The 24,990-nt window shown below is 47.9% G+C and overlaps 1 protein-coding gene across 8 annotated transcripts in view; it reads right to left on the bottom strand.

The window, feature by feature from the left end:
* Nucleotides 1-1,145: 1,145 nt before the first annotated feature.
* The window catches only part of SLC4A4 (solute carrier family 4 member 4), a 140,702-nt gene continuing 116,857 nt past the window's right edge, over nucleotides 1,146-24,990 (bottom strand). For 7 of the 8 annotated variants that reach the window (XM_064653726.1, XM_064653724.1, XM_064653725.1 and 4 more), the window contains 13 exons: nucleotides 22,889-23,160; nucleotides 21,163-21,233; nucleotides 20,756-20,944; nucleotides 19,571-19,684; nucleotides 19,094-19,255; nucleotides 16,743-16,921; nucleotides 15,756-15,828; nucleotides 12,302-12,370; nucleotides 10,868-11,041; nucleotides 8,769-8,930; nucleotides 6,254-6,350; nucleotides 4,323-4,402; nucleotides 1,146-3,351 (listed from right to left, as the gene is read on the bottom strand). In XM_064653726.1, the coding sequence (XP_064509796.1) occupies nucleotides 4,359-4,402; nucleotides 6,254-6,350; nucleotides 8,769-8,930; nucleotides 10,868-11,041; nucleotides 12,302-12,370; nucleotides 15,756-15,828; nucleotides 16,743-16,921; nucleotides 19,094-19,255; nucleotides 19,571-19,684; nucleotides 20,756-20,944; nucleotides 21,163-21,233; nucleotides 22,889-23,160 (1,606 nt within the window). In that variant the 3' untranslated portion in view covers nucleotides 1,146-3,351; nucleotides 4,323-4,358. Of the gene's footprint in view, nucleotides 3,352-4,322; nucleotides 4,403-6,253; nucleotides 6,443-8,768; nucleotides 8,931-10,867; nucleotides 11,042-12,301; nucleotides 12,371-15,755; nucleotides 15,829-16,742; nucleotides 16,922-19,093; nucleotides 19,256-19,570; nucleotides 19,685-20,755; nucleotides 20,945-21,162; nucleotides 21,234-22,888; nucleotides 23,161-24,990 lie in introns of those variants that run through there. The other variant, XM_064653730.1, reaches the window with a different exon arrangement.

Here is a 24,990-nt window from a genome sequence, read left to right as displayed (position 1 = left end):
AGTGTTTTGTACCTCAGGCAGTAAGTCTGGTGTATCAGCCTCCTCGTGAGCAGGAACCAGCACGTTCCCCAAAGGAATGTTATGTCAGACTCTGTCAAACACAGCACGGAGGTGAGCAGGAGTGGTGCTTGTGCACAGCTGAAGTGAAGCACCCTTGGATTCGGACTGCTCTGGGAGATCTTTGTTGAGATGGGTATTTCTGCACAGCTTCTTGTGATATGAGCTGATAAAGGCAATGACACTGTTCTGTCGTCACTGAGCTTTTGAAGATTTGAAACCCCTTACTATTAAGTCCGGGGGCTCGTTCCCGGGGGTCCGTGCCCGCGATTCGTTCCCGGGTCCCGCCCGTGCCCGCTGCGGGTCCTGGCCAGTGCCGCATCTCGCCCGGCAGGCGGAGTGGGGGTCCCGCGGCGGGAGGACCGAGGTGGGATTGGGGTTGGGATCGGGACCGCTGCGGCCATAGCGGGGCTGGGACCCCCCCAGGGAACGGGACACGGTCCCGCTCGGGCCGGGGGAGCCGGGGCTGTGCCTTGGCACGGGAGAGCGGTGACCCCGGTGGGCACGGCCGGGACTGCAGCCCCGGGGCGCGACCCAAAAGCGGGGGATGGACCCCAAACCACGGCTGGGATGAGAGAGTGTGTCGTGGGTGGCCATAACCACTTGTCCCTCCCGCAGTCCTCGGCCCTGTCGGTCAAGTCCTGCAGTGCGGACTCGCCGTTCCCGGTAGCCGGAGAGGGCTCCCATCCCCGGGCAGCCCCAACGCCCCTAAATCCCGCAGCTCCTGCTCCCGATCCCGGGGTGCCGGGTCTCCTCATCCCGCCCCTGCCGCAGGTATCTGGACGAGTACGGCAGCAGCTACAGCCAGGCGCCTCTGCCTGTGCTCCTGGGCTCCACCAGGACCTTCCTCTCCATGGTCTCCACCTGCTGCATCTCCCCTGCACCCACCGCCTGCTTCCTGAAGGAGGTGACACCCCTGGCACCAGTGGGCTCATCTCCATGCTGCTCCTTGGCAATCCAGGCGAACCAATGACGCCTGCTTCCAAATTGCCAGCCACTCCCCCATACCACCACAGTGATCCTCAGATCTCAATTCAATCAGACAAGACTGGACACATAAGGAGCGAAAATGGACATGAACTCTCCCATAAATGCATAAAGTTACTTTATTTTCAGTATACATTTAATTTTGAAAAATATAAATGCTAAAATATCTCATCATCTTCATCTTTTGATTCCATAAAAGTCACAATAGAAAGCTTCATAAAACTGTAAAATACTATAATGTTATAAGGAATTTCATGGTTTATATTACTGGAAAAAAAATCACTTTAATAATATTTGAAATGTTTTCTGCTTTTTTCCTTTTTGTTCCACCATCCTGATCCACTTCATTTCATCCCAAGTTTTCATTCTCTCCTCCAAAGCAAATACAGACTTAGGAGAATTAAAAACAATAATAAAAGTAGCTGAAAGTGCTGTTGATTCAAAATAAAAATACAAATACAAAGGTGTATCAGCAGGCCAGAGGCTGGTGGCCACCGTGTTCCCGGAGCTGGGACAAAGCTGGCTGTGGCTGGTGGCCGTCGGGGTCCCACCGGGAGCTGGGACCTTGGATTTGTGAGGGGAAGGTCGTTGTTGACGGCCGACTCTGATCTCAGAGGGCTTTGGGTCAGCCTCCACACCTATTCCCTGAAGCGCCCACCCAGGCTTTTCCTACGAAATACCCAATTTGGATTGAGCTGCTCCTCTTCAGGCCTTTTCCTATGTCTCTCCAGCCTTTTCAGAGCAGGTTTCAGCTGCGTTCCTGTGACACACAACACAGCTTTCATGGAAACGGAAGCGAAGACCCCTTGAGAGTGAGCGGGGGATGTACGGAGGTGACGGCTCCTTCGCGGGAACAGATGCTAAAATTTGGCATTTAAGGTCTCAGCACCATCAGAAAATCCTCTCGACTTCACCAACAGGAACTTTGGTTTCACAAGGACCAAGCGGCAGCACGTGCCCTTCCTCTGCAGTGGGGTTGTCTCCATCAGGGAATTCACCTGGACAGCTCGGGGATTCTTCCTTCTTATTTTAATTTTTGGATGAAGCTTTTAGTGTGTTCCCTCATGTCCTGGTGAAGCCCAGTTTCCCAAAGGCTTGTTTAGATGCACACACCAGTATCAACACACTACAGAGAGAAAATCCTCCCCTGAGGTGATTGCTCACTTGGTTCCACCCCAAAATCCTGGGATGCCCGTGCCTGGCCTGCTTGGTCCTGCTGCATTGCCGGGTCTGGGGCTGAGAAGCTGAGTAGCCAAGATTTCGGGTAAATTCCACAGATGATGGTGTGGGATGCAGGAGGATGCGGATCACATCCCGTCTCCTTCACAGCAAAGATTACTCATAAAAAATAAAACCCATAAAACCAACATAACCCTAAAACAGCCAGATGCTTCGGAGCAGAAGGTGTTAATGGAACCAATCCAGCCCTGTGCCACGTCCTGGAGACTGTGGTGTGGTGGGTTTGTTTTTTTTGTAAAAATCACATTATATATGGTACAATACATTTTTTACAGAAAGCCTGGCATCTAGAAATAAGAGGTAGAACTACTCATAACTATACGTTTCCTGCTGCAGGAAAAAAATTCATTTTTCTTTACAGTAATTAAAAAAAGGTTAAAAAAATTGACAAAAAAAAAAAAAAGAAGTCATAGGTTAGGCCCCCATAATTTAAACAAAATAATCTAGGAAAATAACACTCTTCCATGTACCTGACGGATTAAGTCCATTAAAGTGTTTCTTTAAAAAAAAATTGCATAGGAAAGGGACATTTCCAAACATGCTACAGCAATGGCAACGGTCTGTCTGTGCTGGGAGTGAAGTACCTTCTCCTTTTAACTACAGGTGAGAGCGTGAGGGTTAGCAGCACGTTCCAGCATCCCCGAGCAGCGGGAGCAGACACGGAATCAGCCTGGAGGTCAGCTTTGTTCTGCCAGACAAGCACCGGGTGCAGGACCACTGGCGCCTCTGGCACTTCCCACAGGTACCGCGTGACATCCTTAACGCTCCTGCCCTCCTTGCAACGGGAGACACTCTGGAGAAGGCAATCCGAGTCCTGGTGTCGGCGTGGGGGGGCCCAGAGGGACCTGGGGGGCACGGGCAGAGGGGTGGCTCATTTACCTTTGCCAGCGGGGAGCAGGGAGCTTTTTAATATTTGGCTAGTGACAAAATAAATTCCGTAGAAGATTGGACAGACAGACAAATTACAAAGTAGTTTCTGTTCCCTTGCTCCTCCAGAAATAACCATTGTCTTCAGGCTCAAGTTCTATTCTAATTTGAGGCACAACTTTTACTGGAGTTCGTGGAGGGCTGCGAAGAAGAAGGAAGACAAGGTCAGTGTGCGACAAACTCTGCACAGCTGCATTTAAGATAAGCTCCACACATCACATAAGGCTGTCTGAATGACTTGCTCTGAACAATGCCCATGGCAGGAGACAAAATCACCCATTTCACTGACTGAGGAGCTCCAAGTGTCCAGCACTCTGTGCCTCATAGAATCCCAGAATGGTCTGGGTTGGAAGGGGACCTTAAAGATCATCCAGTTCCAAGTGCCTGCTATGGGCAGGGACACCTTCCACTAGACCAGGCTGCTCCAAGCCTTGTCTAACCTGACCTTGAACACTTCTGGGGATGGGGCATCTTGGTCCTTCACCCTGTGCTGTGGCAACGCTCCTAAACTGCCACTGAAATAATCCAGATATCACCACTGGATTGAATTTCAGACTCTCTCTAACACCTGGAAGCACAGACACATCTTTGACATTTCAGAGGACTATCCTTGCCTTGGTCCAGATCCAACTCCTGGTGCTGGGAAGTCCCATGTGGCCCCAAGGGACTGAACTCTGAGGAACTGTTACTTAACTCCTCCTTGCTGCAATTTAAGGTTATTATTTACTCTATTTTCCACCACAGATATGGGAAAATGGATTATTTCCCCTTAGCACTGCCCCTCTTGACTCCTCCCAGGGGGAGTCTTTCTCTCCTTCTCCTGGTCTGGCTCCCAAACCAGTCCTCAGTGCTGCAGCCGGGGTCTATCCAAGGCTAGTGAAGCCTTCACGTCTCCCACAGGTTCTCCACTTCCCATCCCAAGCACTGCAAGGGCTGGAATAATTATGGAATCAACTTGTTCATAAATCACTTCAGGATGCTGCAATCCAAGGTAGGGAACATTCTCCAAGAGCTTTTTTTCAAGAATCTCCTACAGCAAACTTTGGGTGTGCTGAGGGGGAGCAGAGATACTTTTCTGAGATGATTCCAAAGTGTATTTTCCAGGTGCTTACCTTGGCATGGCGTGTGATTGAAGGAAAGGAATTGTATCAGCAAGACGTGTGGCGTTCAAGGAATGTTGGTGATTTTTCTCCTGAGGAGGGGAAGAAAGCCTGGGCTGTCATTGCTGCAGCACTGATAGCTCCTCCAGCCCTGTCTCAGTTTTTCCAACCCTCATCCATTGGCAAAGATCTTTTCCTGCTGCCTGTCAGATGGATTCACTCCACTCCTCTCTCTCTCTCTCCTCCAAGATAAAAACCCTTGTGGTACCAACAGGCCCAGTTTCCCAGGAGCTCGCCCACTTTTAGGGCTGGACACTTACCTTGGATCTACTCCTCTCAGTTACCCTGTGCTCCCATTGTCACACCCACATTCCTTGGGAGAAATAGGGTGGTTTGTTGCCTGGACTGGCTTCTCTCTCCTGACCCTGTGTTATTCCTCTGGGGATAACAGCCCTATTCCTCTTGCTGGAGGAAAGCTGATGTTAGTGGTATTATTAGGAATATATTTTGGATCGCAGAGCACAGTTATATCCAAGGACAACACCAGAGTGGTACTGAATTCTGGCTGTTTTTTCTGTTCCAATGGCCTGATAAGTTTAATTTTTTTTTCATTATTTTTAATTAAAATGCAACAAATCAAATATTTGATTACAGAAATGTACCAATACACAAACCAACTACAGCTTGGCTCATGGGTGATTTACCCCATGCCATCTCCAAGGGCATTCCAACGTGGCAGAATTAACTTCTCCCTAACTATTTTAGCCATAAAGATGTTGAAAACAGGGCATCTGATCCTAAAATCCTGCGGAACAATATTTAGGATGCAATTTGCTTTTAGCATATCAGAGTGTTTTCACAGAATGAGGAGGATGTGTGGTTGCCTGAGGCTGATTTTGGAAGGTTTGCTGGTATCAGCAAAACACTGACGATATCTAAATAACCTGGAAAATGTCTCTTCTCCATTACTTTTGTTTTATAACCCCCAATCTCTAAGTGCTTCTGTATCTAAAACCCACAGAGCAATGCTCCGTGTTGCCCAAGGCCTCTCTATGCCACCAAAAGGAAAGGGACTTGGGTCTCAGCTCTTAAACCCTAAGGATAATTTAAGGATTTATCATCTAGGGCTTTAGGTCCTACTCCCAGGAATTACCAGTCTGGCAGCAGCACTAATTTATTACTCTGATTTCTATTTCTTCCCTCCCACCTCACAACAAAACAGCATATGACACCCTTAGTATATTAAAAAGTCAGCCCAAAGGCAAAAAAGTCAAGGTCAGCTGTGATTCCTCACTTAAAAGAGGAAAATGTAAAGTGGGAATGACTGAAAATAAAGATTACAATCAGCATTTGTGGATATTAACATGAGAAATTAAAACCAAGAGAAGAGCACAAAAGCAAATCACCTAAGAAGGGAAATAAGTTAATGATCAACTGATCCCTGCCTGGGCAGCTTAATGACACAAATAATTAATTACTCTGTTAAGTGCTGATTTTTTTTGCAACTGCTTGGCACCTAAGGAAACAAACAGTGACAGGACAGCGCTGCAAATCCAGAACACCAGACTCACAGGAAAAAAATAAATCCCACCATCAGCAGGTTAACACCAAGGGGGAGAGGAGGAGAGGAGAGAGTGGGTGGCCAGGAGATCTGTCAGGAGCTGGAGAAAAGCACTTAAGCTGGAGGCACCAGAAAGAACAACACTGATTTTGTAACCAGCAAAGGAAAAAAAAACAAAACAAAACAAAACAAAAAGCTCACAAAAGCAAAATCTGTCATAAAGCAGAGGCCTGGAAATTAAAAAAGAGAGGAAAAAAAATAGAACAAGAAGAAGTACTTCTCAAGTAAAAGGAAAGATTAAAAAATAAAAATAAATATATAGATATATATTTGTAGTGCAAGTCAGAGTCAAGCAGGCATGCAAGAGGTTAGTTCTACTCACTGTCGGCAGGTTTGCTATCACTTAGGAAAGGTTCCTGCTCCATGATGTCCATTGGTATTTTAATACTTGGGACTTTTTCTGAGTAGGGGCAGTCAGACTGTGAAAGAAACGTGTAAAAGGTCTTAGAACATTCCCACTGCTCTCTCTCTTATCGTCTCCCACACATTAAAATTATCCTTCACATAGTTTCTGTAGGAACGGGGAAAAGAAAAGAAGGAAAAAGAGAAAAGCATCGTCCAGCTTAATTTTAGTTGCCTGGTAGATTCCACTGGTTCCCCACTGCACCCCACTTCCCCTTGTCCTTCACACTCCAAAAATAAAACAGACTGAAAGGATAATCTTGTGGAATTGTAAATTAACACAGATCTTCCCCTTTCCCACCCCACCAGCTTTTAAGACACCATCCCATTCTGCTTGGAGTCGGCTGCAGGAAATACAGACAGAAAACGGATCTGTAGGCAGACACAGCAGGGCACTGGCTGCTGGGAAAGCTCATCCAAACCCTTTATCCTACTGGCATTTCTGTAAAACCCCTTAGTTGTTCCCAGTTGCTCTATGAGGGCAGAGGTTCCGTATGCTGGGCTGGCTCAGCAACCTCTCTTTAATTGGGGTAAAACCCAGCCTCAGTTACACCTCTAGTTCATCAATTCCAGGACCCTTGGAGGGATTCAGGATCCCTGGCCTGGCAGGACAAACAGCAACCAGGTCAGGAAGAGGCAAAGGGAAAAGCTGGGGTACTAGCAGGGCTTACACCCCACTGCCTTCTGTCACCCACCTGCTTATGCTTAGCAGACGGGACTTGGAATTATTCTGCTTTTTTAAAAATAAAGGGAACTTCTCATAGCCAAGGAAAGGCTGATATTGCCTAACTTGGCAAAGGCAGGAAGGTGGGATTTGCAAGAAACATTGGGACATCTTGGTTCCTGGAGAGAACCAGACCCACAGTGCCAGGGTGGAGGGAGGAGACCTTCCAGTCAGGGCAGGAAAACACTAGGGAGGCCAGAGAATTGCTCTCCTTGGATTATTATTCTTATTTTAAGTTATTTTTTATCATAACTGACATCCAGTGCCTTATTTCATACTCCCAACAGCAAGATGGGACTATTTTTATGAGGCTGAGGGACAAGCATAACTCAAATAAAGCATTAGCAACGCCCAGCAGTTCCCTTGGCTGAACTCAGACCCGTGAATTGCCCCCCAAATCCCACAGGATTAACCCTGTGGGTGGATATTTCTGGAAGGGAAAGAAGGAAAGTAATCCAACCAGTAATGCCCAGAGCTGTACATTCAGGAAGCTGGTAAAAGCAAGCGCTGAAAAAAACCCAACAAGAGTTAAGAACCAACGTTTTGCATAAAATCTCTTACTCACTAGATTAATTACTGTACCTGGAATTCAGGAAAAGCCTGGGAAGAGAGGAGATAGCTTAAAACATACAGGACAGAGGGGAGCCATGGCTGGAGCTGCTGGATGCAGACCAGTCAAGAGGAGGGGATGGAATCAAACCTTTGCTGATTACTCAGCAGGGCCTCTTTTAATCTCATTTTGGTTTGCACAAATTTAGGTGCTGAAGGAAACCCTCACCCTGGGAACTGGAGGAATGACGGGACAGGGGAGCTTGCTGTCTGAAGTAAGAGCCAATCCTCCCAGCTGTTTCTCCTGCCGTGACAAAATGGGATTCTCTTCCAGCTTCAGGGGACCTTACCTCTCCCTACATCCCAGGGAAAGCCCTTCTTCATGGACCCTGGGTGGATACACGAGCAGAAGTGGTGATGTCATGCTTTGGACTCTCCGTGGAGTGTGTTTAGCACTTCAGTATAAATTTAAAGGATTTGAGTTAGACCTGAGCAGGATAACATTACATTTGAAGGCACCAGGACTATATTTCTTCTTCTGATATATACAGTAAGAAACAGAAGAGTCAAAGGCACGTGGGTCTTGTCTAGTCAGGTCACTTTCTGCTATTTCAGGATATGCTGCAACCTGAGGTAGGACCAGAGTGTACAGCAGAGGGCATGGATGCTCAGGAAATATTTAAATGATGAGTATTACCAACAGAAAGCAGTCACATCTTTTTTGTGCTTTCAAAAAAAAAGAACCATTACAAAAATTTAAAAAAAGAATAAAAAAAGAAAAAAAGAAAACCAGAAGGACCAAAGGTGCTGGTGAAAAGCATTCTCCTCCTAAAATGTAAGAGACAACGATGGGGAGAAAGGCAGAGGAGGGAAGCTGGAGGAGGCAGGGTGATGAGAGGCATTCTAGCAAGGGGCATGACATCCCAGCAGGTACCTACTGCTCTTGGCAAGTGTGATCTCATTCCTGGCAATGCACAAACCACCCACCACAGGTTGGAAAAGGGAAGGCAACGTAGGAAAGAAGTTTTCTTTGGGGTCCATTTGCTGCAGCAGCAAAAGACTGAGCTGTCAGCTCCGAGAGAGCACTGGGCAGGGGCACGGACTGTGCCCGGGGTTAGGTAGCTAGGAAGGAGGAATGTGACAAGAGCAGAAAGCTCCTTACATCATCATTGTCACTGTCCATACTGCCCTTCTTCTTTTTCTTCTTCTTCTCATCCTCTTTTTTCTTCTTGTCCTTTTCTGGAATGACGTCGTCAAGAAAGCTTAAGTCATGCTGGGAGAAGAGGTAGTCCATGGCTTTTCTGACTGCTACCAGGGCCAGGATCTGCAAAGGCAGAGAGGGATTCCCAGTCACATTTTACCTTTCACTGGGAACACTTTCCTCTCAATGCTGCTTCTAAGCCACGTGAATTCTGGCTGCAAATGAACATACAGATAAGGTGGTGAACACCTGGGACACATCTGTCAACTGCAAAGGCTGAGCTGTGACTGCTTCACATCAGAATAAACAATGGACACAAAACAGTACTGCAGTCACTCAATACTCCTGTATTATAAACAATAAAGAGACAAAAAATGAGTGTTTTCATTTACTTTTGGATGCAGGTTTGCGGGGCAGCCTGAGTAATAAAACTTGGCCTTACTTCTCACCAATTCCCCAGATGCAAGGGCTGTTTAGAAATCAGACAAGGACCAATCTGTGCCCCCAGAGTTTGCAGAATAAAGTTTACTCAAATTATAGCTGCAGGGAACTGGAGAAAAAGCTTGTTCTGTGCAACACTGCAGTCAAAGGCACTGGGAAAAAAGTAAGGGATGTGTCTCAAATGGGTGTTTACAGGGACGCTGGGTCTGACACCCCCATCAGATCCCACATAGGCTTTGCCAAGGGGTACATGGACAGGCTGGAAGCTGTAACCCATTCCCAACAGGCTGCCTTTAAGGAAAAGTTTGTGCCAAGCAATGGTGATCAACAGCACAAACAATTCCCAGGAAAAGATCTCAAGCTTTGACTTGCATAACTTAAGACGCGATCACAGACGTGAGGAATTACTCAGGGGGTGGAAAGATGCCACGCAGACACCCGTGACCATCCCACTATGAATTACTGCCATGCTGAAATGCCTTCCCTCCAAATAAACAGGGAGTTGGCTACTGTCTGGATCCTCACAAATTGGGAGTTCACAGTAATTTGGTTCCTGAGTGCAAGTAAGTGAGGTTTTGCCATCATATCCAGCTCCATCAGAGCTGTGGCTGTGCCTTCCCTGAGTTTGCACTATTGTAACAAAGTCTGGCAGACCTGGGCTTCACTCAGATTCTATTATGGGCAAAGAGATTTTAGATTCAGCTTCCAACAGCAGCACAAGACAGACATGGAAAAGCGATGGAACGGGAAGAGTGGGAACTGCTGATTTTTAATGCCTTTTACAGAAGCATGTGTCCCAGAAGGAACATTTGGAGGATTTTTTTACTTGCATCATCTTTTCTCATTTCACCAGCTTGTCCTTGATCTGGGTTCTGCCCTCCCTCCTTCTGTCCCTTAAATAAGCACTGCAAGGACCTGCCCACACAACTGAGATTTTTACTTGTCCATAAACCTGAAATCAGGTGACCTGGGGGGTCCAAATTTACTCAGGAGTTTCATAAAGCTTTGCCTTTGCATCAGTCTGACCTATCTCCAAGCCAGAGAGCGCCCGTGTCTGTAGCTCCAGTAATGATCTGAATAATCACCCTCTGATGTGAAAAAACATTAGGGTCTTTTTACTCAAGTTCAAGGAAACATTCCTTTTTTTCCTCTAATCCTTTCCCTCCCTCTGGCACCCCTCTTAGCACTGAGCCTCCTTCTTGGTTTTGTCAATTTGTGCTATTTAAAAGCCAGGGAGACATTCTGTATTCAGTAATTAGTGTGGACTAAAACAGGAAAACTGCTCCTCTCCTTGGTTCATGCAGCTCAAGGAGAAACCATGGCAAATCTAACCTTGGCAGCCAGGAACGGTCAACACTAACTACACCTTTCTGGGAAAAAATTAACTTTCCAGGCTCGTTTTCCTCCAGAGGATTTATGTGAAGGCAGGTACGGCCACACTGACCCCATGCAGTCCTACACCAGTCCCATGAGCAGAGCCCTGAGCCAGGGATTTGGCAGGGAGAGGTTGGATTTACCCATTTATGGGAGGGAATGACTGCAGAAGGTGCAGGCTGTGAAAGGGAGGGATGTGAGGGAGAAGGGAGGGAGGGACAGATGTGATGGAAGGCATCACCTACCATGACAGGGAATATGATAGCAGCCACGGTGGATTTGAGGATCCAGAGGAGGGCCAGGCACACCACCTGCAGGAAGGTGAAGAGGTGGACCCTGCGCAGAGGGACGTGGCGCAGGTAGATAAAGTCAGGCTGGTGTTTTAGAGGCATCAAGAGCAGCTTCAGACGATCCATGAACTGCAAAAGAAAAGAAAGGGACAGTGAAATGAAATGCAGGATGCACAAAAAAGAGAGAAAACAAGATGAATGCCCAAACCAGGGTCAGCATCACACTCTGGGGCACTTCTGCTGCCCTCCCCTGCCCTGGTCCTGCCAAGTAAAGACATTCAGCATTTAGGAACAGTGCTTTTCTTTTCCCCAAATAAATCAGGAGCAGAGGTCAGCAGAGGAGAGGGCAGACACCACACTGCCAGAGAACAGAGCAGCACCTCGCCGAAGAGCGAGGAAGACGGGCAGCTTTCCCAGCAGTGCCCCTTTGCCCTGTGTTGGACCGGATGGACTTGGAGTTAAACCAAAATGGGGATTTCTCATGCAGTGAAAAACACATTTGATTAGTGGGAAACAATCTGCCCAGTCCCCCGATCACCTGGGCCAGGAGCAGGGGAAATCCCCTCCGGGAGAGCCAGCCCCAGGGCCAACAGGACAATCCCTGCGTTGTCCCCTGCCCGAGGTGGGCTCGCTGCCCACTGCCAGGACCAGACAGATCCTGCAACAGTGAATGGAACCTTGGGCTGTTTTGCAGAACCCCCGAGGGAATTCTCCTGGAGCTCACAGAACAGGCAGTCCCCTCCCCTTAGGGCACAACCCAGCAGTAAAAGAAAGGCCATATTTAACAGGGTGCCAGAAAGCAACAAAACCACTTCCAGCCTCCTTGGGCCAGCTACAGGCGCTGGCCATGAGAACGGCTCCTTACATAAGATTTCCTCAACGACAAAGAGAGGGGCTTGGCTTCCCCTCCCCAGAGAACAATGTTCCCGCTCGTTAGCATTGCAGAATAACCCCACTGCCATGAATCATCCTCCTTGTTTGCCTTCAGTCTGTGGCAGAGGACCCGAACCACCCTGGGAGTGAGCCTGAGCTGGGGAGGAAGCCTATGGAATCCTGGAACGGTCTGGGTTGGAAGGGACCTTAAGGACCATCTTGTTCCAATCCCCCTGCCACAGGCAGGGACACCTTTCACTAGACCAGGTTGCTCCAAGGCCCAGGATGGACCTGGGTCTTCACAAAGCACCCCCTGGCACAGACTTGGCTGCTCTCCCTCGGTCTTCACCTCAGGACACCCAGGTTGTGCAATGGCTGTGACAGCTGCCACCCTCCCTGGGTTTCTTGGGAAGGAAGATGAGGCAGTGAAGGAGGAGTGAAAAGCTGGAGGGCTGTGGGAGAGCCCCTGTGCTGGTTAATGACTGCTACCTTGTCCGTGATGTTGGAGGGACTCACCTGCACGCCGTTGAGGGACGCGACACCCATGTAGAGGAAGACACCGTAGAGCACAGGCATGGGAATGAACTGTGGGAGGAAGAGCAGGAGAAACCAGGTGAACAACCCTCCCTGAACACAGTGCACTGTCAACACGCGGTGGGATGTCAGTCCCAGCCTGTGATCAACTCCAACTGCATCTATGAGTGGACAACGCGGAGGAATAAAGCCATATAAATAATCAAGCAAAACAAAGCCAAATAAATAGATCCTTCTGCTGTGTTCTGAGAGACACGAGGACATTTGTGCAATCACACTCCCCCACTTGACCAGGACTCGGACGTCTGGCCAAGAACCACAGGGAATGACGGCAGGGAGTCAGCGAGTTAAGGAGGAGGTGGGGAAACATGCTCCAGTGAGCTGCAAACTGCCTTTCACCTCTGGCTTTGTGATGAGACTGGAAGTAGAAGGCAGAGAAGAAGAAAAGGCAGAGCGATCCTGCGGTTTGAGGTATATCCTGTTTTCCCAGGTAGCAAGTGACAGAACAAGTGGAAATGTTGTGCCAGGGGAGGTTTAGACTGGATATTAGGAGAAACCTCTTCATGGAAAGGGTTGTGAAGCGGTGGAGTCAGCATTCCTGGAGGAATTTAAAAGCTGTGTAGACGAGGCACCTGGGGACAGGGTTTAATGGTGGGCTTGGCAGTGCTGGTTGGACTGGGTGATCTTAGAGGGCTTTTCCAACTGACACAATCCTGTGATTCCACATCCGGCTCAGTAAGTCATGCAAATCCATGCAGAAAGGCTCTTCTCTGGAGCCCCACCTCAGCAACGACAGTCATGCCAACCCAATCTCTGCCCGCTCCATCTCTCACACACATTAATCCCTAACTAATCCCAAATACAGGACTGAGAGTTCCCTTCTTCACTGTCAGGATCTGTCCTTTCAAACATCACTTATTGCTCCCTCGAGTGCTAAGTGCCACCCATTCCTCCATCCACCACTTCCTGTGGGAGTGAGGAACACCACACACACTCCTCAGAACGAGTCTCTGTCCCCCCCAGCAGAACTGTGCCGCCAGCCTGGCGTGACGGGAACGGGGATGCTTGGAACAAACCACAGGCAGGAGCTGAATAACGGCCTTTGTGGGATTCACTGGAGCCCAAGGGGGATGGAACGAGCTCCAAGGGACAGCCCTCATGCAGTTCCAGGTGGCTGCCACTGAACGGCAGCCACAGCACAGCCACGGTGCCCGCTGTTCCCAGAACTCCTGTGCTGGGAACACTCCCCTTCCAACCTCTGCACGGAGCTCATGAAAGAGGCAAATAACAGGGCAGCTATCCAGTGTTTCAGTGTATTCCCCACCACCTTATTCATCATTTCCTACAAGTATTTCCCTGGGGGCACATGAGCATCTAAGTCACCTGGCCACGTGCCATTCAAAGTTTTCCTGCCTACATTTTTTTCTTCCTTCCCGAGTCTCATTCCCTATCAGCTCCTGCACGCTTCTTGATTGCTAACTCATCCTTCTCTTGGATTTATTTCCTTCCTCTGGAGAGCCGTGTTGGTAATGCCCATTAAAAGGCAAATGTTTTCTCCACAGTGGGGGTCTGCCATCACCACTGTGGGTGGAATGGGGTGGGGTGGGGACCCACTGTGTGCTTCACAAAGCTGTGGGGGACCACAGGATTCAAAGCCCTCACTGGATCTGAGGGGATGAGACAAGATAAGGCAACATCTCCAGAAATCAGAGTTCAGCTTTCTAGCTCATTTTCACTGCTCTCCTCCCCTTTTATTTATTTCTGTGGGGTTTTTTTTAAAAACAAGAAAAATGCCCAAATATTATTTCTCCATTCCACGATGATTAATCCCGTAGATCCTCCCGAGGTGAAACCTCAGTACATTATCCTGCAGAGCAGCAAGCGGCGCTGTCATTTTGGAAGACTTTCTCTTGGCAAAGTCTTCCCCAATGATGGGGTTGCTGGCTTCAGCACTCCGACCAAACCTGCTGTGGGCCAAGGGGATTAAAACTGTATTTATAGGAAAGTGCCTGTCACTCTCTCAGCAGGGCCGAGGATGTTTCTGTGGAGATCTGCCACAGTTGAGCAGAAACACCAGTGACATCCAAACCCAGCACAATCACCACAAAACCCCCAGAAAACAAAGCTGGGATTATTCCATGCATTGCCTGGTTTATTGAATTCGGGATCGTCAGCGTTCAACTCGCCGCTGGCAGGAGAAGACTGAAATGTTCTGCAATGCATTTAGCAGAGCAGCTCCCTCCAGCAGGACCCTGCCACTGGAATTTGCTAAAGGTCCTGAAATGCTGCCAGGTCCTTCCCGCTGGCACGTGGGCCAGGAGCGTGCCGATTTATCCTCAGGCGTCCTCCCGCGAGGATCTTCCCCACACGCTGTCTTAGGGGAAGCACAGCAAAGAACTAATGGCTGAAGCAATAACAGGGGAAATAATAGACCCCAGTGGAACAGAGGAAGAGGGATCTTGCAGGGAAAGGTCACATGGACTAACAAACAGGATTATCACAATCAGGCATTAAATTAAGGGCACGGAAGTGCCTGTTTGTGCAGAGGCGGAAACTGTTACCAAGACATCAAAATTCGAGCCATACAAACAACCTTAGAAATGAAGAAGAGAAACACGCTGGCTTTGGAAAGCCACTGTTTCCACTCTCTCCACAGGCAGCATCGCTGCTCCCTGCCTGCCTCCTCCCCTCAGGCTCACATCTCACTGTGCCTCGCAGCCCCTGTGGCTTCCAAAAACTCCTCTGCCTCCTCCAAATGCTCCTCCAGACACCCATGTGCTCCATCCCGGAGTTACAGTGCACGGTGCCACTGATTTGACATGTTCTGCTTCTACCATCGGCCTTGGGATCCATGAAGAAGGACACCTGCAGCTGACATCTACCACTGGACTGCATGTCTGTGCTTGGCACTGCTTCCATCGCCATTCCCAGAGTAGGCTGTGTCCTCCACAAGACCGGGATAAGCAGGTTTTCCAGTTCCCTTCTACGATCTCATGATCCACTAAGGATGCATTTCTCTGTGGCTACGTGCCAACGCATTTCTGGTCTTGGAAAATAGCAACCTACCTAGATCCATGAGCAGCACATCTGTCCAGAGTCTTGGCTAAACTCACAGGAAAAAAAGATTCAGGAGATGAAGGAATGCCATTTAATTACACTACTTCCTCCAGAAACATGTTTTCCATACTCTCGAGCTTTATCCGTGATTCGTTTTCCATAAAATGCAGGCATGGCAAAGGTACAAAAGGAATCATAAAAGAAAAGGAAACTTAACTTTATGCAAACATGGAAGAATAATCTTAAAATGAAAAAAAATCACAGCGCCCAAGACTCCCAGCCCTGAACTTCGTCACTATTGCAGCACACTACAATCATGGCGGGTTTGCCTTCAAAAGGTTTGGATTTAAGCTTCCAAAGAACTGTTAACCATCCTTACCTTCAGGATGGGAGCCATGAAGACAGACACCCCGGTCAGGATGAAAACAATGACTCCAGTGACTCTCTGCTCCCTGAAACAACATCACTGGGTGAGGACCATAGCTTTGGTTTTATATTCTGAGCACGCAACATAAAGCCCAAAAACTCACTTTTGCAGCCACGTTTTTCAGCCTACAGCATCAGACAGGTGGCTGGATCCTGACCAAGCCCTGCACAGCTCTGTTTTCAAACCCCAGATCGGTTTCTTTATGCTGTTTGGGGTCAACACAGCACTGCTACTGAGTGAGAAGGGGTGTGTTTGCATGTTAAACATTACAGACCATTAACCAGCACTCCAAATTCCCCACACGGCCATGCTTAGAGAGGGAAAAAATCATTAGCTCTCCACCCTTAGATCAGTCACATATTGTGAGTCCTGCTCAGAGCACTCCAGCAGCTTGGAAAAATGGTTGAGACCTTCACAACGTGCTGAACATGGGCCTTCATCAGTGCCCATAGGGCTTCCCACTTCCAAAAAAGCTTGGCCACTTATATTTCTGAGCACTGTAAGTCAGGCCATTAAGTTTCTACTTAGTTGCCTAAACAAGCAACCTGATTTCCAGGAGTGCTCCCATCGGAAGCACTTCAGACCACTTAATTAAGGCAACCAAACACAGAAAAAATAACTCCATTAAGTAGAGCTGACTGCTCTAGGCAGAACAGGTTTGCATGTCTGACTATTACATTTGCTAAGGAATGCCTCATTTCCATGGATAAAGAAATCTGCAGGTAATTTATCTTCTTTAACACTGGAAAACTGCATCTGATCTGGCCAAATAAACTTCTGAGGAGTCACACCTGAGGTTTGCCCAAGGAATCGCCAGAGACCTGTGCTGCTGAATCTCACGGCTGGCTTTGGAAACAGGGAGAGAGCAGCACAAAATTCTTTGTACAAAAGGATTTTACAGGCAAACACAGTAATTAAGGCCTTTGTGGTTGGACATACCTCACTCCCAAAAACTTGGGCTGTTCTCCAGGGGCTGAAGTCTCCGTCTCCATCTTCAAGCTGTCGATGTGAGCGATGGAGATGACGGTAGCAGCCACATACCAGGGCAGCCCCATGAAGGAGCAGACAATCATCAGAATGGCCACCCAGAACAAATCCAGATGATATCCAGCACCTTTCTGTGAAAGGGAGACAAACAACCTTCAGCTGAATTATTCCAAATGCCTACGGAGCGGGGCACAGGCACACTGGACAGGTGGTACTTTCTTCTACAATTTCTTTTGGCAAACAGAGCCAAACACCAAATATACACTGGATCTTGTTAAAAGCATAAGCAAGCTTTCAAAATAAATATATATACAGATAGATAGAGAGATTGAGAGAAAGAGAGAGAGAGATGGGCTGTGCCCCAAGTCATCTCACATCCTTGTAAGTGATGCTTGGATGCACACAGAGCTTTAAACACTCAAACCACCCTTTAAAAAAACAGCCCAAAGCCTAATTTTAGTTTTAAGCAGCTGTTGAACAACAACTTGCAGTGTGATGACCTAAGGAAGAAAGCCACCTTACAGACATATGGTGCCTGCCTAAAGGTAACAGGTGCCACTGGCTGTCTCAGAGTGAGGTCTGAACTCATGTTCAGCAACTGCAGGATCTCCTGGTCAGGACTCCCCAACGGGTCTGGGCCCTGCAGATGGTGCCTGGTGCTGGAAGCAACTCCCTCAACATCCAATCCTAGGTTCCTTATGGAATGCAACAACAGCTGAAAGTTCATTCCCTATCCAAAGCAGAAAGCTGCCCTCATTCCTGACTTCTTTTCAAAGACCCTTGATCCTCTATTTTTTAAATCCTTTCATGAACTAACACAGGAAATCCAGTGGTCACAAGTGCCAAGAGAAGAAGTGAAGAAACAAAAGAGCCACCAAAGAAAGGGACTTTCAGAAAAACACCAGACAGACCTCTAAGGTGTGCTATTTTAAAACAGATTAGCCTTCTTTTTTAATCCTGTTTAATTTGATTTTATTGGAAAAAACCCCAATCCAGACCTAGGATGACCCAGGAGGGAAAGCAACCCAGCTCCTCTTGAATAGTCCTCACTGTTTTCCTCACATGTGCACTGCTTACCTTGGCTGGCTGGTGGCACTGGGACAGGCACCCTGTGACACCCTGCCAAGGCTTTAGCAAGGGATGAGCAGAAAAAAAACTGACCTTTTTTCTTTTTTTTCACAGTAAATTTTATGTGCAAAGGTGTTTTTTGGTTCAAAGCAACAGGATGGGACTTGAGAAGCCCCAATTCCAAAAAATACAGAGCTCACATGTAAAAAGGGAAGCAGGGAATGCATTTTTTATATTAACAGTACTTTGCTGATGTGTTTATAACTTTGTTACTAAAAAAGTACACCCAGGGCTGACAGCAAAACCACGTTCTGTGGTTCATAAGCTTTATAAGCTGCAGAAATGAGGGGCCTCTTTTCCATGGGGGAAGAACAGTGAATATACTCTCCCAGTGGTTAACAAAATGCTATGTCTGCTTAGTTAGGTGCAGGGGACAGACCTAAAACTGAGACCATGGCAACAATCAGCCTGCCCTGAGGAAGATGAGGGCCCAGTATCAAAGGTATTGCCCAGATGCAGGTGGCAAACAGGGATGTTCTGAGGTTTGTTTTTTTTAAATTGTGAGCCAGCATCTGTGTGCCATCATCACTATGCCCAACAAACCTATCCCATTCCCTGGTATTCTGACTTTCTCCTCCAGGTCAGACTCAGGATGGCCTCAAATCACATGTTACTTGTCTAATGTCCACAGTGACCACGTCAATTGAAACATCCTCCTCTTTTCAAAGCAAAAGCTCCATTCCCATTTCCAACAGCTCTCCCTGTAACTGATGAAGGTTACAGCTGCAGGTATCTGAATAATGACCCACTATTACCTGTGTTCTGAGGGGGTCCTTACTCCCACAGGTCACACCACACGTTCTATTATCAGGAAGAGAGAGTCTTCTTTTACAGGAGTGAAATATTTTTCAATAGAACTGACTGTGCAGGGAAAGGAAAAACCCTACAGGCACGAAAAACTGCATAGCACCAGTCTGGAAAGTTTATTTTAAAAACACAGCTACATCCTAGGCTGTTTTGTGTCAGCTCTTCTTTAAATAACATCCAACTGGGGCTATGCCCTTGGTATGTCCCAAATCTCTCCAGCTTATTGCTTGTATTTGACAGCGACCACAAAGCAACTTCTCCTCCTTAAAAACAGCAGCCAGTGACAGGGAATAGGCTCATGTCCATGAGGCAGCAAAGTGGTAGGAGGAAAAGCCCCTGCAAGTGCTCAAGACACAAAGCACACCCACCTTGAGCTTGTGCTCCTTCCTGTTGACGATGACGGCGGTGATCTGCTGGTCCATGAAGATGAGGATGGTCACCAGCAGGGCAGGGATGGCTGCTGCCAGGTACACCCACCAGGGGTTCCCTCCAAAAGGTGGGATAAACCAACCCCTCTCGGGACTGGTTGGCTGTGAAGGACAGGGAAAAGAAAGCTCTTGTTGGAGGTGCAATACAGGAGTGATGACAGCCCAAAACCAGGTGTACTTCCAGCAATGGGACTACAGGGAGACACTTGAGGTTTGTGACAATTTCATCCTTCCGACTAACAAGGAAAGGTTCCAAGTATGGAGGCAGGATTTAACCAATCAAATGATGCTAACAAAAAGGAGTAAATCAGCCCTTTCCAGAGCACTAACTACGTTCCTGTTTTGAGGGCAAGTCATTCCATACAGGGCAGGTGGAGAGGGAAGTGAACCCCTTCCACAGGCCTGACAATGACATACCTTGAATTCACTTGGCACAATTAGTTTTGGTGTGTCCACACCAACCAGGGCATCTATTCCACAGAAGATCAAAATGGACAGGATAATGGCAAAGTCACTGATGAGCTTCCGGGCCTGAAAGAGAAGGTGGTATCATAACAGCAGGAGTGAGCACCACAAAACACCACTTCACCCACGCTTTAGTGTCTACATGAGACCTTGTGGCGAGACAAACTCAGCGTTCCTTCTTCCACAAAGATGCCCACTGTCATGTCTGGCGCCATTTGCCTACAAGTGCCTTGGTACTTTACTGTGGTGTCTGAAAGCCTAAATGGGAGCATGAAAACAACACAATGCAAAGTCAAAAAATTCCCTTTAGGAGATGGGAAGACACGAATGTCCACAAATAAGATACTCTGTATGACTGGCAGGGATTACGTTGTTTGCTGTTCAAGTAATAAGTCAACCTAAGCTGACAGGAAAACAAACCAGGCTTCTCAGCTAAATCCCTAAGACTGCAGCTCTCCTGAAGTCACTGGAATATGACAACTTAAAGCTGCCACTGGTCAGATCCCAAAATTTAACTGTGCAGGAGCCACTGTGCTTGCCTGGAACTGTGTGAGCTTTCCAGAGCCGTTGTTCCTTCCTGGTTTCCTGGGTTCACATGGTTACAGATAAATTGAGCTGCATTCCAGCCCGGATGGAATTTGTTTCCTTTTTATTAAAAGTAAGAGAGGTTCAATTGTAACACAGCAGAACAGTAAACATCCATGCAGGATAAATCCCTGTGTGTCAGAATGCCAAAAATGGGGCAAGTCTCAGAGAGAAACACGGGTTTGGCACACACGGAAAGCTCCGGCTCGCACGCCCGGAGTGGGAGCCTCACCTGAGGGGACAAAACAAGCAGATGCACCTGAGAGGTGCCTGTAGGTTTGGAAGTGTTGTCTTTGGCGCCTTTAAAACGCCTGCTACATTCCCAGGAGAGATTATGGCTCCTCTTGGCTCTTCTGTGCCTTAGCTGTGCCCTCCAGAACCGCTGGGAGCAATCCCAGGCATACCTTGGTTAACCAGTTCCATGTTTTTATCCCAACCAGTCCGACCTGGCTTCCCTGCAGAGCAGCCCTCCCTGTGTGCGTGACAGCTACTCCAAAAGGAAGGCTGACCCTTGCCCTCGGGAAGACTGCTCGGGTGAAAGGAGATACTTACAGTGGTGGGAAAATAGCGACTGGTCTTGAATTTCTTGAGGGCCATGGAGCAGGTGTAAGTGCCGAAGAAGAGGATGAAAGACATGAGGGTGATGTCAGGGACATAGTCGCAGCTGTTGCCCTCAAGTTTTCCCCCATATTTCAAGCACTCTTTGGCTGTCAGAGCAGCCCAGTCGATGGTGGTGTTGTCCTGCAGGAAAAAAAGGGAATCACAGAATGATTTGGGTGAGACCATTTTCCTGCCGGTGTCTGTCTAAAAGGAGATATTACTCTGTGTCTCAACTTCCTTCACACATGTCCCCCACAAATGGATGTGACCCATCAAGCTCCACTTCTTTCTCACGATCCAAAGCTCACCACTGAGACTCTGCAGCCCATGGGATCCGTGCCCTCCCAAGGGGAACTCACCATTTCAGAGGAGGAATAGACCAGCTCATCGTCTGACAGCACCGCTGTCCTGTTAAAGAACGAGCTATTAACTGCAAGAGAGAAGAGAAAAGGGTGTATGGTGAGCAGGATGCAGGAAACAGCTAGGGAGGAGAGAAAATTCCAATTAATAAGTAATTTCTTGACTCCATCAAGCTGTTTGCCACCTCTTTGCTCCAGTAAAGTGAGTCACAAGTGTTGTTTCAGAGAGACTCAAAAGCTTTCAATCATCAATCACTCACAAAACTGAAAGAAAAGGTTAAGTGAAACATAATCCAAACCTAACTGAGGGTTTTTTTTTTTTGAGTTTGTGGTTTAAAAAAAAAAAAAAAAAAAAAAAAGAAAACCCACACAAACCAGAAAACCAGACAGACAATATAACATTTGATGGGTTTCCAATATTTTTCTAATGATTTCTGGATTAAACTAAATATCCACAGAACACTCTAATGATTAATTTCAAATGTAAGCACAACCCCCAAGATATCCAGAAAAGCAAAATGCATTTTAGCATCCAGCACAAACACATTTTTTGAATTAAAAGAAACAAAAAGATGGCAAGTAATTGAAATCAACAGGATGGGGATAATTCCTTTGAAAGAAGGAGCAGCATTCCCTGTGGCAGTGACACGTTTTCCTCTGGCTTTTGCAGCATTAGGAATCATGGATTTGAAATTTCATTTAGGAATGCAGTCCTTGCTGCACACAGGCTCGCCACCTCCGCCCTCACGGTTTTACTGAGGTTTTACATAAATAAACTTTTTTTTTCCTTTGCTGTCTGGGGAGCCACAGGTGTTTCAACGGGAAGTGGAGACTTGGCATTGACCATTCCCACCGTCCTGGCTCCGTGCCATTCCAATGGAGGCAGCACCAGAGCAGCATCCATGTGCTCGCCAAGATCCTGTGTTTAATAAATAAGGCAGGCACCCGGCTCCAAGGGAACCGGCTCCTGACACCTGTGAGGAGCAGCCAGCAGCTTTTCCTGCTGGACAGGTGTGCTGAGGTAACCTGCAGTTTACTTTGAGCACAGACCAAGCTTCCTACTCACTCCGCATTGTGTGTAGGATCCAAGGAGTGGTCCCTGCTTCCCTAATGGTACAGCCAGTGTTCCCTCTGTTTGGATTTGGGTTTTGTTTCCCTTTGTTCCCGGCTGAGTACCCAGACCTATACACACAGGCTCTATCCGCCGTGCAGCCCACGCTCTGGGGATAGGCTGCCCTCTGGATACACTTCCCTTCCGCTTAGCGAGGAATTGTTTGTGCTTTCCCACTCATCCATGCAACCAGGAGCTGGGAACCACCCATGTTTGGGTAACACCCTGAATAAATCCAGCTCCAGCACTTGAAACAGGAGTGACCTGATCTCCATGGCAGTGACATGGCCACCACTTCTGCCCCTTCACGGAATTCTCAGAGGAATGCCATTTGGAACTGACAGCCAGAGGGAAGCAAGGAGACAAGGGTGCAGAGAAGCTTCTCTACTGGTCATGCTGCTCACAGGAGGAGTCCCAGGAAGGTTGGCTATACAAACATTCCAGTTGGGACATACAGTGAAATTCACCCCTCAGCTTCCAAAAAAAACTAAGATAGGGTATCTGAAGACAGCCGATAAAGAAGGAATAATCTACCTATTATCTGGGCTGCAGGAAAAAGAGAGTAAATGCCACCTACTACCTGCAAACTGGAGAGGTAATGAAACACTCTCTTACCTGGATCTACTGGTTTACAGGCACAAGAGTAATGTGTGATATAGTCCACCTTGAACTCGGAGTTGATGGGATAATGATCCGCCAGCTTGATCATCTTCTTGAAAGCATCATAAATGAAGATGAAGCTGATCAGGGAGGAAAATCCTTCTTCAGTGAAGCGGGTGAAGTACTTGACCAGGAAGCTGGCATCGGTGGCCACGAGAACGAGACACTGGAAGGCTGACCAGAGGCCGATCCAGAGGCGGAACTCCAGGTAGTCAAAGTCATTGTCCCTGCAACAAGACAGGGGTGGCAAGAAAGGAAAACATCGAGTTAGACAAGATCAGGAAGTACAAAGCAGATGTTATGTGGAATGAAGCTGCGTCAGGGGAAGCTGAGACAGGACATAAAGAAAAGGTTCTCCCCCCAGAGGGTGGTCGGGCACCAGAACAGGCTCCCCAGGGAAGCAATCATGGCACCAAGCCTGAGAGAGCTCAAGGAGCATCTGGACAATGCTCTCAGTCATATGGTTTAGTTTTAGGTAGTCCTGCCAGGAGCAGGGAATTGGACTTGCTGATCCTTGTGGGTCTCTTCCAACTTGGGATGTTCTGTGATCCTGTGACAAACCCTGGTGCCAGGACTGGCAGGCTGAGGAGAACCACGGAGCCAACTGCACTGTTCCCTCCTGGGAATGATGGCCCTGTGTTTGCTGCTTGAGGCTGCAGTGCCATGCAGGCACAGAGTCCAAAGGTGGGCTTTCAGGAGTGAATAAGTGCCAAAAGGGGACACTGGCGCAGATAAGGACGTGGCAGGGAGGTTACTGTCTGTTCTGGGAAAGGAAGGGAGTGGGAGGTACTGGGGCTGGCAGCCCCAGCCCTGGAAGCCAAGGAGCCCTGGCCTGGGAGAGGGTAAGGAGCAAGTAAGAAACAAAGTGATTTAAAAAAAAGAGAAGGAGAAAAAATAATAACAAAAGACCCCAGTGACAGCTTTGAAATATCCGGAGTCTGTGCCTGAGGGGGCAGGAGCTGCCATCCACGTGAAGGCGGCTGGCAGGAGCCCAGGTACACCCTGGCTGCACACCACTGAAGAACTTCAAAGACTTTCAAACTACATTAGTTTGGCTTTTACCCCTCAAATTCCTGCAGCATGTCTGAAGCTGACAGAGCAGGTGGAAAAGCACTGTGTCCTGTAGCATCGATCCCCCCACGCTGGCACCATGGAGCACCTAAAGCCAGGCACATGTCTGGGCCCACAAGGTGCTTTTAGGAATCCCTCCATACACACACACACACACACACAAGTCACACTTCAAATGAGTCAGTAGATGGGAAGTCTTTCTAATTTTGCTCCCAGGAGGGAACAGCACGTTGTGAATAGGAACAACCACAAATGCATTACAGAAAAATCACAGTCCTCGGTTCCAATTTCCTTGTGAGAAAGGCTCCCTTTGAAAACTCCTGCCTTTCTGCTCCGGCAGGTTGTTAGGACAATGGCTTTTATAACCACCACCTCCTCCTCAGGTTAAAAATAACCACCTTCTCCCTGCCAAAACAGTACAAAGTGCTTTTCCATCTTGCTTTTTTCCTGCTGTGTGCTGCACCTGGGCTGTGCCATGCCTGCCACATGCCAACAGGTGCAGCATGCCCATTCCCGACTCTATTCATTTATTCCAGCCAAAATAAGAAAAGAAAGGTGTTCCCCTCTTGTTCCACTGTGGAGCTCGCAACCCTTTGGCAGCTTACAGTTTCCCTCTCTAGGATAATCTAATTTTCCATCTACTTTTCCTAGCCCCTATCCCTCCCTATGTGTAGGAACAAAAGTCCTGCACAACCTGCAGTGCCATGAACATGGGCTGCAAGGGATTTGGGGTGTATTCTGTGTAACCTAAAATGATCTCCTCGCAAAACACAGGCCCAAGGATCAGCAGCCCTATGCATAAAATCATCCATGACACCACTGATTCCCTTAGGGATTCCTGTGTATTTTCCTGGTATTGCAGATGTGGGACTGGTAAATGAGCACACCTAACAAAATGGGCTCCTTTTGGCTCTGGGTGTCAGCTATCAACAAAGGGGAGGGAGCAGAACCTCTTTATATCAGTTAAATGGAAAAAATTCAAGAGC

This window comes from Pseudopipra pipra, chromosome 4 (genome assembly GCF_036250125.1).
Source record: "Pseudopipra pipra isolate bDixPip1 chromosome 4, bDixPip1.hap1, whole genome shotgun sequence".
Classification (NCBI taxonomy): Eukaryota; Metazoa; Chordata; class Aves; order Passeriformes; family Pipridae; genus Pseudopipra; species Pseudopipra pipra.
Note: the sequence above shows the minus strand (reverse complement) of the source record. Positions and strands in the feature narration are given on the sequence as shown.